The 15,228-nt window shown below is 34.7% G+C and overlaps 1 protein-coding gene across 1 annotated transcript; it reads right to left on the reverse strand.

Moving 5' to 3' along the window:
* Positions 1-7,203: 7,203 nt before the first annotated feature.
* LOC145114219 (uncharacterized) lies at positions 7,204-7,833 on the reverse strand. Its single transcript, XM_079050223.1, has one exon. The coding sequence runs from the start codon at positions 7,831-7,833 to the stop codon at positions 7,204-7,206; it is 630 nt and encodes a 209-aa protein (XP_078906349.1).
* Positions 7,834-15,228: the final 7,395 nt, after the last annotated feature.

Raw genomic sequence — 15,228 nt, forward strand, 5'->3', positions numbered from 1 at the left:
CTGTAAAGTAAAATCTTTTAATTAGTTTGTAAATCCCCAATTTCAGAAAACCCTAATGAAAAAAAATACTCCATTTTTACAGACTTTTGTTCTGTGTTACTTAAACGAACTTAACAACCACATGCATCTACTTCATTGTTCAAAAATTCCAAAAGAATGTTCTGTAATCAAACGATTACCTTAAAAAAAACTAAAAAAATAATTACCTCTAGGCGGAGTAACGAAATCATCATCGTCTTCATCTAGATTCAAAACCGTTGCTTGTGTGTTCTTAAATTTCGATTTGAAAGAAGTCGTCCTTGTATTCCTCATTCTACTGCAATTTCTTTTTTTTTTCGAACGATCACAGTGCACTTTCTTTGAACAATCTTCAATAATATAACACTTTATACTAAGAAAACAACAGAATCTACCGCTATGTTTGGTTGATTATAGAAGATATACATTGATTTCGTGTTCCGATACAGAGGGTAGTGGAATCCGGATTTATGCGAACTTGTAGGGATTATGCGGGAAGTTATGAAAATAGAGCAGTTTCCTATTTTAATGGAGAGGACAAATGTACACATATACCCTTCCTGATCCCTTTTCTTTAAATGTGAAGACTTTTTCATTTATTGGATATCAATTTAATGATAATCATTTTCATTTAAAAATTACATATTTCATTGGCCCACAATTAGTAATACAATAACAGAATAAATAGTGTTAACAAAATAACCTAAGCCTATATATATATATATATATATATATATATATATATATATATATATATATATATATATATATATATATATATATATATATATATATATATAGGGTCAGGATTAAATGTGGATTACAATTATTGTGTGAATGTATAACTAAATTCTGACCATTAGATTAAAAGAACGAAAGAATGTGATCTTAAGGTACATGCTATTAACATGAACGAAAGAATGGGCTGTAGGGGTTAATCTATGGTTAGTAAGAAATTTTAATGGTGAATTAAGGGTTTCCTGCGATGGTTGGGTTGACAAGGAGTCGTGGGTGGCATCGGTGGTGGAGAAGGACAAAATAGGGGATGGAGAAGAACTGGTGACACTGAAGAAAACGAGAAAGGGGTTGTTGTGGAGGAGGTGTGTGTAATTATTAAATGGGTTTTTAGAACAAATATAAGGGACATAAAAATTTAAAAAATGATTTGTAGTATTATTAAGGGTAATTTGGTCATTTTAACTTTATTAGGGACTACCGAGGTAAAAAAATCAAACCATAGGGATGGTCTGAGTTAAAAATAAAAGTTACGGACCAAACATGCAAATTAACACAAACCACAGGGACTATCCATGTAATTTACACTAAAACGAAATAATTCTTTTTTTCGGGGTTTGTGTATGATTTCTTTTTCAAAATACAACTTAATTTTGGGAAAATGACTCTTGAGGGTAACTAACTGTTGTGTTTGTTTTCATTTGGTCACTTTCCTTTTTTTTGTACTCAATATACCATCGAACTTGTTGTTTGTGTTCACCATAACCCTTTTGACCGGCTTTTGACCTGTGATAGCCGGTCAAAGGATTATGGTGAATACAAACAACAAGTTCGATGGTATATTGTGTACACAAAAAAGAAAATGGACCAAATGAGAACAAACTCAACAGTTGGTAACCCTCTTGAGTCATTTTCCTCGAGAAGTTAAATGAAATTAAAGTTGCAAAATTATCAAAGACTGGAACCTTCTTTGGCCATAATGTATATGAAGAGCGTTTCGGAGGGGTAACTTCGTTAAAAAATGGTATATGCTATGCTTACTGTGGTTAGTTGTCAACACTTTTCTTCAAAAGAATATGATTGTGTATGAGAGGTATATTTATCAGCATAAACGTTTACCTCAATGTATATTATGGTGACGTGTCTGTAAAAGCTGCATGATATTGTACATATTGATGTTATATCTTATCCCATGAATTCGATCTTAAAGCTAAGTAAACTCAAAAATCACAGCACTTATGATTCCACTCGTTTGTAGAATTGTCTAGAATCCATGATACGATAAATCATTTGATTGGAAATGTAAATGTAATCATGAATTGCACCTGCTTAGTCAAGATTCCCCTAATAAATATTCAAGTGCATTACAAAGTTGTACATGTATGAATAATGTTCTTTCGTGGGTTATGTTTTGAAGAGAAGCAAGAATGAATCTCATAAAGTCATTAATATCAGCAGGAGATGACGTGGGATTTGTTGTAAATGAGTAAAGGGAAAATGACTCAGGAGGGTAACTAACTGTTGAGTTTGTTCTCATTTGGTCCATTTCCTTTTTTTGTACTCATTATACCATCAAACTTCTTGTTTGTGTTCACCGTAACCCTTTGACCGGCTATCACAGGTCAAAAGCCGGTCAAAAGGGTTATGTTGAACACAAACAACAAGTTCGATGGTATATTGAATACAAAAAAAAAGACCAAATGAAAACAAACGCAACAGTTGATTATCCTCAAGAGTCATTTTCCCTTTAATTTTTTACCATGAATCCTGAACTTTTAGAGTAAGACTTGTTTCTTTTTTTTTTTTTACCAAAATTAAAACGAAAGAGGAAAATAGTATTGTTTCTCTCCATCCTAATATTTTTTTAATATGCAAAAAAAATATTAATAACAATAATAGCTAACTAATATTTCTTTTAATATGCAAAAAAAATTAACAAAATAAACAACGTATGTTAATTCTTTTTAGCTATAAGTACAAATCAAGGTAATTTTTTTTAATGTTCACTTCAACATAAATAATTAATTATTCTATTATTAAATTACCATATTTAAAAATCAAAGAATATAAATATGACAGTTTATATAACCTAAAGGTTCAGAATGCAATTTCAAAGAGTTAAAATTGAAAATCTAATATTTGAACGGTGGATTGGTAGGGCCCTACCCTATATTTATAAATAGAATTCAAACTGTCCTATTTTTACAAAGAGAATGCAAAAAGACCCTATTCTTACAAAAAAAATCCAAAAGGGTTAGTTTGGATAGGGTTGGGTTGATCCTCCAATATATTTTGCTTATTTATTTTACTTTAATAGATAGTTGATGTATTAAAAAATATAGACAATTTATATCATTAAAATGTTGTATAAAATAATTTAATATACTCTAAGAGAACTTTCGATCTGTTCGACGATCGATCAGCCCGTAAGATTTGTTTTCTTCATAGCTAATTTTTTTTTATGTATTATCCATTTATCTTATGTTGTATTCCTTAAATGCATAGTTGATTCAATGTTGCTATTTCCCGGTTTTGACAAGTGTTACGCATGATCTTATGGTATTGGACATTATTTAATGAAATTTTACAAGTTATATTTTTGTAGTTTTGGAGTGTTATATGTAGCAACCTATGAACTGAACCAGTAAGTACCTAACTAGTTATATTACTTATTATAGGAATTGACTTATGTTGTTATTGGGTGAAATTTATAAAATCAGAAAAGTAGGAAGGAATTTTCGTTATTATTATTCTCCAAGCAAAAACGGATATAAGTTTTTATACAGGGACAGAAGAATCATGAATAAATTCAAATAGCTATAAAATAGGAAACAACGGATAAACACAAAATAAGATAATAACTATCTCTATACTCCCTCTCAAGTTGGAGTGTGTAAGTCACAAACACCCAACTTGCCACGAAGAAACTGGAAACGATCCGCACCAAGAGCTTTAGTGAAGATATCAGCCATTTGAAATTCAGAACGAACAACAAAAGTCTTTATCTCACCACTATTGATTCTTTCACGGACAAAATAACAATCCATCTCAACATGTTTTGTCCTTTCGTGGTAAACTGGATTTGCTGCTATGTGTATGGCCGCTTCGTTGTCGCACATGAGAGGGTAAGTCTAGTTTGCATGGCGTCCAGATCAAGTAACATCCACCTTAACCATAAAACCTCACATACGTGCTTCCCATTGACCTATACTCGGCTTCAACTGAGGATCTTAAAACTACTATTTGCTTCTTTGTTCTCCATGAAACAGGTGATCCTCCCAAGCAAATGAAATATCTTGTGCACGATCTTCTTGTGGTAGGGCAACTTAGCCAACACGCAACAAGGTCTAGACCTCCGGTAGAATTAAGAAACAATCCTTGACCAGGAGTGGCCTTCAAGTAGCGAAGCACTCTATGTGCAGCATCCATGTGAGATTTTCGTGGATTGCTCAAAAATTGACTTAAGTGATTTACCGCAAAAGTAATATCAGGCCGTGTGACTGTAAGATAAAGAAGACGTCCAACCAATCTCCGATAACGAGAAGCATCTACTTTGGGAGTTTCATCATCTTTTCGAAGCTTTATGTTTTGTTCCGTTGGAAATGCACTTGGTTTACAAGCAGTAACACCACAATCTTCAAGAATATCCAACGTATATTTTCTTTGACTAATCACAAAACCTTCCTTTGAACGAGCAACTTCGATGCCAAGAAAGTATTTGAGTGGACCCAAATCTTTAATGCTAAAGCAATTTTGAAGATGAATTTTTTACCTCATCAATTTTATTGATATCATTTCACATTAGTAACCTGTCATCAACATATATAAGGGAAAAAACATGAACTGACTTTCTTTTGAACATAAACATGGAATGATCTGCTTTGCTCTGTTGAAAGTTGATCTCCATAAGTGCCTTTGTGAACTTTTGATATCAGTTTCTGGAAGCTTGACGAAGACCATAAATGGACTTGTGTAGTTTGCAAACTCGCTTCTTGTTTTTGTCACAAAATCCTTGAGGAACCTTCATGTAAACATCTTCCTCAAGATCTCCATGTAGAAAACGCGTTATTCACATCCATTTGATGTACTTCACACTCATTCTTTGCAGCTATAGCTAAAGCACAACGAACGGTAACAAGTTTTGTCATGGGAGCAAAAGTTTCAGGGAAATCTATACCCTCGACTTGGGTGTATTATTTTGCTACTAATCTGGCTTTAAATCTTTCTACTTCTCCAGTGGGCTTATATTTTATTTTATAGACCCACTTGGAATCAATAACTCTTTTCCTAGTGGGAGCTCCATCAAAGACCAAGTACCATTTTCTTCAAGAGTTTTTATCTTTTTCTTCATTGCTTCGATCCACCTTGGGTCTTTCAAAGCTTGAGAAAAATCTTTTGGTTCATTATTTGAGGTGGTTGACGCTAAGAAGGTCTGATGAGTTTTAGAAAAATTATTATAAAAAAACAAAGTTAGTAAGTGGGTGTACCGGAAGACTAGTTGTTGTTGAAAAGCCTGTAGTGGGGATGGGTGTTGAGCTATCGAGCGATAGAGGTGAATCAACTACGAAGTCTCAAGATGTTTGGGTTTAGAACGAACACGAGCACCTTGTCTGATTTCGGTTTGAACCGAAGTGTCATTCGTGGAAGACTCTTCCACATTTTGTGAAGCATTGGTAGTTGTTGTCGTCGAATCACTGTCTGTGGGCTTTCTTGTGGATAATCAATATAGTTATCATCGTGAATATGAACTTTGTTTAATTCATCAACTAGGTATTCGTTTTCAATTACCTTATATCCCTCATAATTTTCGCCAAAAGGGAATTTATCCTCAATGAAAGTAACACTTCGCATAACATGAATCCTTTGTTCTTTTAAATCATACAATTTATATCCCTTTTGACCCATTGGATATCCAACAAATACGCATGGTATACCTCTCTCACCAAACTTGTCGTGTTTCCCAAACGAGTTATGTGCATATGCTAAACAACCAAATACTCGTAGATGTGTGTATGTGGGTGCCTTTCCAAGGAGGATTTCATGTGGTGTTTTGTTGTCTAAATTGGGTGTAGGTAACTTGTTGATAATATAGGCTGCTGTTAAAATGCAATCACCCCAAAACTCAATTGGAAGAGAGGTCTGGAAACGTAAAGCTCTTCCCATCTCTAAGAGGTGCCTATGTTTCCTTTCCACCACTTCCTTTTGTTGTGGTGTGTAAGGACATGAGGTTTCTAATAACATACCCTTATTTTTGTAGAACTCTAGCATGAATCTAGATTGGAACTCTGAACCATTATCAATTCTCATCCTTTTGATTTTCTTCTTAAATTGAGTTTTTACCATTTTATAAAATGATATCAATAATTCAGCAGCTTTAGATTTGGTTTTCATTAAGTATACCCATACACCACGACTACAATCATCCACAATTGACAAGAAGTAATAAGAACCATTAAGAGAAGCATGTTTATATCTACCCCAATGTCAACATGGATTAAATCAAAATAATTTGTCATTTTTGAAAAATTAATTGGGAAAGGAAGTCTACTTTGTTTTGCTCTTATGCATGAATCACAAAATTGACTACAAGTACCTATATTCCTAATTGTTGTATCTTGCGTATAACTCCTTCTGAAGTGTGACCCAGTCTTTTATGCGAAGCATCATACTTCCTTAGAGTCTTCAATGCCATTTTCTTTCTTTCAATCGGCTCCAAGTAGTACAAGTCATCGCGCTCTTTACCCATCCTAATCAGGCTCTTCGAATGTAAGACCTGTATGTAACACATATTAGGCAAAAATGTTAAAGAACAACCCAAATCACGAGTTATTTTGCTAACAGAAATTAGATTGCAGTTGAAATCTGGCACATTTAAGACTCATTTTAGTTTGAGATTGAGTATTTGTATGTTACCAATCCCTTTTATAGTGAAAGATGTAGAATTCTTTTCATGAGTCATGGCTTTTGACCATTTGTTGAGATGATTTATGTGGTCACTGGCACCTGAATCAATGATCCAACTATCCAGTTTCTTGATCTTACCAGTCATGCACTTGGGTTTGTTCTTTGATCACTTGATTTTGTAGATTTCAACAATAGAAGCAATTTATCGTAGTGTTCTTTGGTAATGACAGGTGTTTACAGTGAGGTATCTCTGGTAACGTTAGCAACGCGAGAGTTTTGTTACTTGGATCTATTTGTTTGATTTTTGGAGTTGGTTGATTTCACATTCCACCAATCAGGGTAGCCAACGAGTTCGAAACACCTATCGATCGTATGTCTTGATTTTTGGCAATGAGAGCACCAGCGATCTTCGTTTCTCCCATTACTGTTTCTATCTTCCTTCTTATTGGTATTATTAGAGGAGTTGCCTTTTATCACAGTTCTTGAACCAAGTTTGTTGCTGATCTGAAAAGTCGCTGCCTTGCTCATGTTTCTGGACGTGCCAACCTACTTTTGTTGTTCATTTTGGCTTAGCAGGTGGTATGCATGACCTAAAGAAGGTAGTGGATCAGTGTTGAGTATTTGAGTTCTCAAAGCTCCATAGTCTTCATTAAGTCCCATTAGAAAATCGTATAGGCACTCCTTTTCTTTAATCTTCAAGATTTCTTTTGTAATGTCACATTTGCAACCTTGACAGGTGCATGAAGGTGACAGACTAATCGATTGTGCTTCATCCCAGATTCCTCTCAGCTTCGTGTAGTAGGCTGAGATCGTCATCCCATCTTGGCGAATCATGGTGATTGTCCTTCTCAATTCATAAGCTCTTGGTGCATTTTCCCTTCCAAATCTTTCTTCTAAATCCAACCAGATATCACGAGCTGTGACCGCATATTTGACGCTGCCTTTGATTTCTTTTTCCATTGCACTAACTAGCCATCCTCTAACCATAGCATTACATCTCTTCCAGTTCATCAAATCTTGCGATCCTTCTTCTGGCATGGGTAACGAGTTGTCAATGAAGCCTACCTTGTTCTTAGCAAACAAGGCATTCAACATCTCGTTCTTCCAGTCGCAATAGTTTCCATCGTGGAGAAGATTTTCTCCAAAAAAATTGAGACCTGGATGATCAGAAGACATAAGGAAATATGGAGACGACACATCGATAGTTTTTTTATGGTGGCGGTGGATTTGATCCCTCGCCACTCACCATTGTTTGAGCAAAGTTCTAGGGTTATTCTCCTAGGCTTAACTTTGATACTATATAAAATCAGAAAAGTAGGAAGGAAATTTTCGTTATTATTATTCTCCAAGCAAAAAACAGATATAAGTTTATAGGGAAAAGTTCAATAGAGAACCATTATTAATCAAGGAACCAAGGAACCAATCCAAAGCGTCGGAATTTAAAGCGATCAACGGCAAAAGGAAGGGTTGTAAAATTTTATAATGGGCGCACATATACCGGATTATAACAAAACTCACTTCCTTTTTTTCATTTAAAATTTTTTTTAGGCCAAGTTTTTTATCGAAAAAAAAACCGAATATACCGTTGTTCACGATTTTTCGTCCTCTTTCCATAGAGATCCATGATGATATATAAAAAACGAACTTTTTTTTTCGAAAAAAACCCACTTAATTTTCTTAGTTTTGTCAATATTTAAGTTTATTTTTATCAAAAAAAACTAATTATACAAAAAATATTAATTTTTTGTACTCTATTAATAAACATCAACACCGATTAAAAAAAAAAACCTCGAACAGTGTAGATTCACACTGTGAATCTAAACTGTAAATATTTCATTTTTTAACATTCACAATATGAAAAATCTCGAACAGTTCAGATTCACATTGTGAATCTGAATTACTATTATGCACACTGTGAATCTGAGAATGTTCACAAAAAAAAAAAAAAAAAACCCTCGATCAGTGTAGATTCACACTGTGAATCTAAACTGTAAATATTTCAAATTTTAACATTCACAATCTGAAAAAGCTCCGATCAGTTCAGATTCACACTGTGAATCTGAGTTATTATTATGCACACTGTGAATCTGAGGAGGTTCACAATGTGAATCTGAACAGGTTTACAATATGAATCTGAACAGGTTCACAATGTGAATCTGAACTGAAATATCGTTTTTTTTTAACATGAATATGAATCTATGTTTAAAAAGTACAAAAAATATGAATTTTGATATATTTATTAATTTTTTTCTATAAAAAATAGACCTTAACTTTTTTAATCAAAGAAAATGAAGTGGGTTTTTTTCGAAAAAAAAAAGTTCGTTTTTTATATATCATCATGGATCTCTATGGAAAGAGGACGAAAAATCGTCAACAACGGTATATTCGGTTTTTTTTTTGATAAAAAACATGGCCTAAAAAAATTTTTAAACGAATAAAAGTGGTGGGTTTTTTTGTAAAGGGTGGATTTTTTGGTATAAGTTGGTGTGTGTGCGTCCAATGTAAAAGTGTACATCTATTTCCTTGCCCATTGATCGTTATGATTTCCGACGCTCACGATTGGTTCCTTGGTTAATTATGGTTCTTTATTGAACCTCACCCTAAGTTTATATACAGGGATAGAAGAATCCTGAATAAATTCAAATAGCTATAAACTAGGAAACAAAGGATAAACACTAAATAAGATAATAACTATCTCTATACAATTAACATTTTCTAAAATAAAAACATACGGAAATCTACACTAAATATGCAATGTTAAAGAATAATGGCTATCAATAAAGAAACAAGTGTTTTGTTTGTTCTAAAACATTAATTTTTTTTGGCATGCATTGGACTGGGACTAGGACTGATGTTTCATTGGATAGGTCAGGACACTGCACAACGTGATGACTTCATACTTTTGTAGTGCATTTAGTGTGCATTTGACTAGGACTAGGACTAATGTCAATGAAACAAAAATTTTGAAGTTTTTTTCCCATGTAAAATGGTGGAACAAAGACCGAGTCACGATCTCTCGTGCGTGAAAAGGACATAAATGCCTTCCCCACCCTCATCGTGAAATATTTTTCCTAGAAAGCTTGTCCAGTCTCGTCCAATTCACTCCCTTGTAACAAAAGCAACCCTAAAATACAACTTTGGTAATGGAGAAAGAATAAATATGGTAAATACGCAAACCTTATAATTTTCTATAAACCTGTACGAGATGAGGTTCTCTATTGGTGTTAAGCTTAACAATGGAATTAGGGCTCCAGTAAGAATTTCAACAGGGCAACCCTGATGGAATAGTAGAAGTTCATAAAATTTTTGATAACTCTTACATCAGGATAACACCTATATATACCACGTGAGAGATGCAAACCAAAGGACTCGTAACAGAAAAGAAGAAGCTGAAGCCCAAGAGCTTAGCATATGATGGAAAAATAAAAACAGAAACAAAATAAATCAAAGGACTCAAAAAGACCCGTAACAATACCCTCCGTTTCCAAACAATCCTTGACCTCAAGGATTGTAGTTGGCCCATACATCAAATTATGGGAATCATCTTTGTAGATCATTGTAATCTTCCCAAGTGCTATCTTTAATCTTCGTGTTAGTCCATTGAACTAGAACCTCCGAGCTAATCTTATCCATTTTCGTCACCATTCTTTTATCCAAAATCTTCAAGGGCAGAAGCATAAATTCCCCCATTGTCAGACACAGGGGGTAAGCCACTTATAAGGTTGTGATCTCCCAATTTCTTCTCCAATAGGGACACATGAAATATATTATGGATCTTTGAGGAAGAAGGTAATTCCAATCTATAAGCGACTTTTCCCATCCTTTCTATCACCCTAAATGGTCCATAATATTTTGCTGCCAGTTTATGGAACATCCTTTTGTTTACAGATTGTTATCGATAGGGTTGTGATTTCAAATAAACCCAATCCTCCAATGCAAGGACCCTCTCACTTTGGTGTTTATCTACATGGAATTTCATTTGTTGTTGATCTTTCGTCAAATTTTCCTTGAGTAGACGGATGGTGGCCTCTCTAACTTTCAGTGTAGCGTCTACAGACTGATTAGCTGAGTCCTTAGGGTGGTAATGAATGTAGTTGGGGGACGACTGACCAAAAAGAGCATCATATAGTGACATACTCAGGCTGGAGTGATAAGACGTATTATACCAAAACTGAGCTAAAGGGATCCACTTGGCCCACGATGTGGGAGCTTCTAAGGTAAAACACCTCAAATATGTCTCTAAGCATCTATTCACAACCTCCGTTTGATCATCAAACTCTGGATGGTATACAGTAGAGTAGGTTAAGGTCGTCTGATTTGCTTTAAATAATTCCTTCCAAAAGTTACTTAAGAAGATTGGATCTCTATCAGATATAACCTTCTTTGGCATACCAGATAATTTTGACACTTGTTCCATAAATACTTAAGCTATCATCGCTGTTGTATATGGGTGCTTTAAGGCCATAAAATGACTGAATTTGCTTAGTTTATCCACAACCACAAGTATTGTAGTGTTTCCCAAAGACTTGGGCAAACCTTCAAAGAAGTCTAGAGAAATAACCTCCCAAAATCTATTGGGTATCTCAATCAGTTGAAGCAGCCGTGGATATGCCGACATGTCATATTTGCATTGTTGGAAAATGTGATATTCCCTTACAAAAGATCTTACATCAGCTTGCATTCCCTTCCAATATAATACATTTGACAGCCTTTGTGTTGTTGCATGGACTCCAGAATGACCCCCTGACGCACTTGAATGAAAGAATGTAATTGTTGGGTTATGAGCATTCTAACACTCCTAAGTGTACATGCAACCCTAAATACCTTGGATCTATGTTTTTCTCTATTATACATACAATTATGAACATCCAAGGTATTATCCTAATCTAGCATACAAAATAATAAATATAACAAGATAGAATACATACCTCTTTGATGTAGAATGTCTTCATGAAGCTTGAGTGCCTAGTGCCCCAAGTGTGACACCTCAAATGGTTCACACAACACCAAATACACTTGGAATAACTTGAGAGAAACTTGAACACTCCTTGAAATCGTCTAGCCCTCACACTCACACATTAGTGCACGATTTCTTGAGCCATGAGATTCTTTTATATGGTGGCTATTAGGGTTACACCATGTAACTCATAACTTTACCCATTCCTTATGCTCCATGGATTTTAACCTCCATGGAGTATCCATGGGTCACCCCATGGACTTAGTCCAACATAAGGAATCTTGGATCACAAGCCCACATATATAAGAATGAATGATTTACACAATCAACCCATATATTTAATTAGTCTCCTTTTGATCACTTAATTAATTCCAAATTAATTCTTGATCAATACTAATTAAATAACCTTATTAATATATTAGAACTTATAATATATTAACCAACCTTAAGTGTTATTTCTCTCATTATAGTCTATCCAAATGCATGATGCCATGCAACCCAAATGGACCATGCCGGGTCGAGTCAAGTCTTACCAATTATAGTTATGGACTTAGACATTAATCCAACAGTCTCCCACTTGGATAAGTCTAAAACTATTATTGCGTATGACTTCAGGAACCGATCAGCAATCGTAGCTCTCAAAAGCTTCTGTCGAACTCTGACCTTGTCGATGAACTCTGACCTTTGTCAATGACTTGTCCATTAGATAAGGGATCATATATTCCTCCATTCTAGATATCATATGGACTGAGACATGGATTATCAATCATTCTCTCTGTCCATTTGTTGTTTCCCGATTTCCGATTCATGATGACTGACTGATTGAACAAATCAAATCAGTCATGGCTTGGCCAAGCACTCACATGTATCATCTTTAAATCATCGAGGGGCCCACAGATATCGCTTTTCTCCCGAAGGTAAAAGGAATGGATAAACTTCGACTCATATGGCTTGTTCTACTACTTGTTGAATCATATACAAAGGCACGTTTTATAACATCAAGTTACCAATGCGTTTTCGTGCAATCAATGTATAACCAACTCATAGTAACAACTCATATCTCTAGGTTTGAAGAATATAAGATATTATCGTCTCATGATCACTCGTGATAAAATCCATGAAGTGATTCAAATGAGCGCGGGTTGAATCCAATACTCAGAACTTATGAGCACTCATGAGTGTTGTAGCACCACTTTGTCCACCAACTTGGACCACTACAAACCAACCCATGACAGTCTTGATTCATATCTACTTCCAACATATGACCGACTGTGGATGGTTTGAATAACTTAATCATTCAGGAAGAGCGACTTAGTTATTCTGGAAGTCAAAACATGCAAAGTGAAACACAAGAATAAATGAATCAAATATGGTATCAAACCCTATGAATATAAATAAACACTTTTATTTATCACCATACTGATTACTCATTATTCATTGTTTCGGTTTTATCAACTTTATACTTGAATTTAAAACAATAGTTGTCCCATGCTCCAAGCATGTACACTATGTTTTCTAAACACTAGTCATGCCATACACCAAGTATGCATACTATGTTTGTCTATGATCTTTACTTTGTAAAATAGATCAATTGAACATCACTCCAATGATCCTCTTTTCACAGTCCCAAATCCTTACTGCAAATGCAAGAATTCCAAATTCATGCCATTTACTGAAATCTGTTAGATTCTAAACTTATATGCATTGATCCTCTTAATGATTATGCACGAAGTCAGAAAGACTTGACAACAATCATTACAGAGCATTCCAAAGGAGATCAGCTCCTTGGAAACATCCTTCTTTCATTAAGTTTCCTAATCTTACACAGATTGAATAATTTCTAACTTTGAAACATTTCCATATTCCATTTTGACTATCACTTCTGAACAAGAGTTGCCTCCTTACAGATTATGTCAATATGGTCCTTCCAGAATTAACATTATACTTCCAACTGTCCTTGAGCAACCAATCTTTGGTAAACCTTAGATTGTCCTCGACAATTGCTTAATCATTTTAGTCATATCCAATTCTAGACCTTTTCCCTTCATAATGCCCTAGGCATTTGGAAAATTTTAGAAAGGATGAATATAGCACATGTAATCGATCCTATATCCGAAGCATATGGGACACGATTCATGATGTCTCACATAAAGACTAAACCAGTCTTTTGCTATAATATTTCCATTTCAATTTGCCAAGTTCTCAATATTCAGATTATGAAAAGGGATGCCGTAATCATAATCGAATTTTAGAACGCAAATAATGGACCCATATATAGAATTTCCTTATGTTGAGCCATTCCAACATGAAATTCATATATATATATCCTTGTTTAAATACGATTAAAATCTCAATCTAAGCTTTTAGAATTGAAATGAAGTATAATTTCCTCTCCCTTAATTATAGCAAAACAACTTTTTCAAATGTCAAATAGGCACGAAGTCACATCGTCGCCATGTGCTAGTCCATAGCTCTTATTCATCGATGGTATTTCCCACGGGAGTTTTCCCCCGCAATACATGTCAATGGGTTTTCCATACAGCTAATGAACATACTTAAGGGGTTTTCCCCAGCCTTACTTGCCCTAAAGGCACTCATGAGGGGAATAGAGTACATCGAATGAACACTTAAGTCCATTAACACCTACAGGTTACGAGCCTGCTAGTGTTCCACAAACCATCAAAACAGTCCATGGTTGTCATCCATACTCTGCTGAATGACGGGGGTTTTAGAGTACAGCGAATGAACACTTAAGTCCATTAACACCTACAGGTTACGAGCCTGCTAGTGTTCCACAGACCATCAAAACAGTCCATAGTTGTCATCCATACTCTGCTGAATGACGGGGGTCAACGTTGGGTAAGGGCTTTTCTCATATTGCACCACTCACGCCAACATCTGGGTAAAAGCTTTTCCCATATTTCACCACTCACTATTTAACTCATGATCTATATCACTAACTCATGAACCTTGTCCAATCACTTCATAAAAGAACAAAGACTCCAAAGTTCTTCCAAATAAAAGTATAGGGAAAATACTGATAAAGTACTCCCGTACGCTCCCGTACCCCGACACGTAATAGTGTCAAAAGGAAGAACTAATGTATGAACACATAGTTCAAAAATACCTAATGAACATATAGTTCAAACATACGTACCGATTACAAGTCTACTAATGTTCCACTGGGCTATCTAAAATAGTCTGTGGCCGTTGTCTATACTCTGGTAGATGACTAGATCATCTTAAACATCGATACCTCTCATCACTTTTATTTCATCACACATCATCTAATTAATCTACCCATGTTTTACCCAACATATTTGTAGATCAAAAAAAAAAATATATATATATATATATATATATATATATATATATATATATATATATATATACAGTTTAAAACTTGTATAAAACATCAATTCAACAGTCACCTCAAATAAACAATTAATATATTTACACATAGCACGTATTTTAAGGTAAATACTTCATATCTATGTGTAAGGTGAAAGTGACTATACACTCACCTGATTTAATGAAAATCGGGCAGCAATTCGTTTCCTAAAACGATCGTTTCTAATAAAACCGGGAGTTTTATTGAGAAACCGGGCTCTGCG

Source organism: Lactuca virosa, chromosome 5 (assembly GCF_052849685.1).
Source record: "Lactuca virosa cultivar CGN04683 chromosome 5, Lactuca_virosa_CGN04683_v6, whole genome shotgun sequence".
In the NCBI taxonomy this organism is placed as follows: domain Eukaryota; kingdom Viridiplantae; phylum Streptophyta; class Magnoliopsida; order Asterales; family Asteraceae; genus Lactuca; species Lactuca virosa.

Bases quoted from the DNA above. Each gene is read 5' to 3' on its own strand.
- LOC145114219 (XM_079050223.1), bottom strand. From the start codon at position 7,833: ATGTCTTCTGATCATCCAGGTCTCAATTTTTTTGGAGAAAATCTTCTC.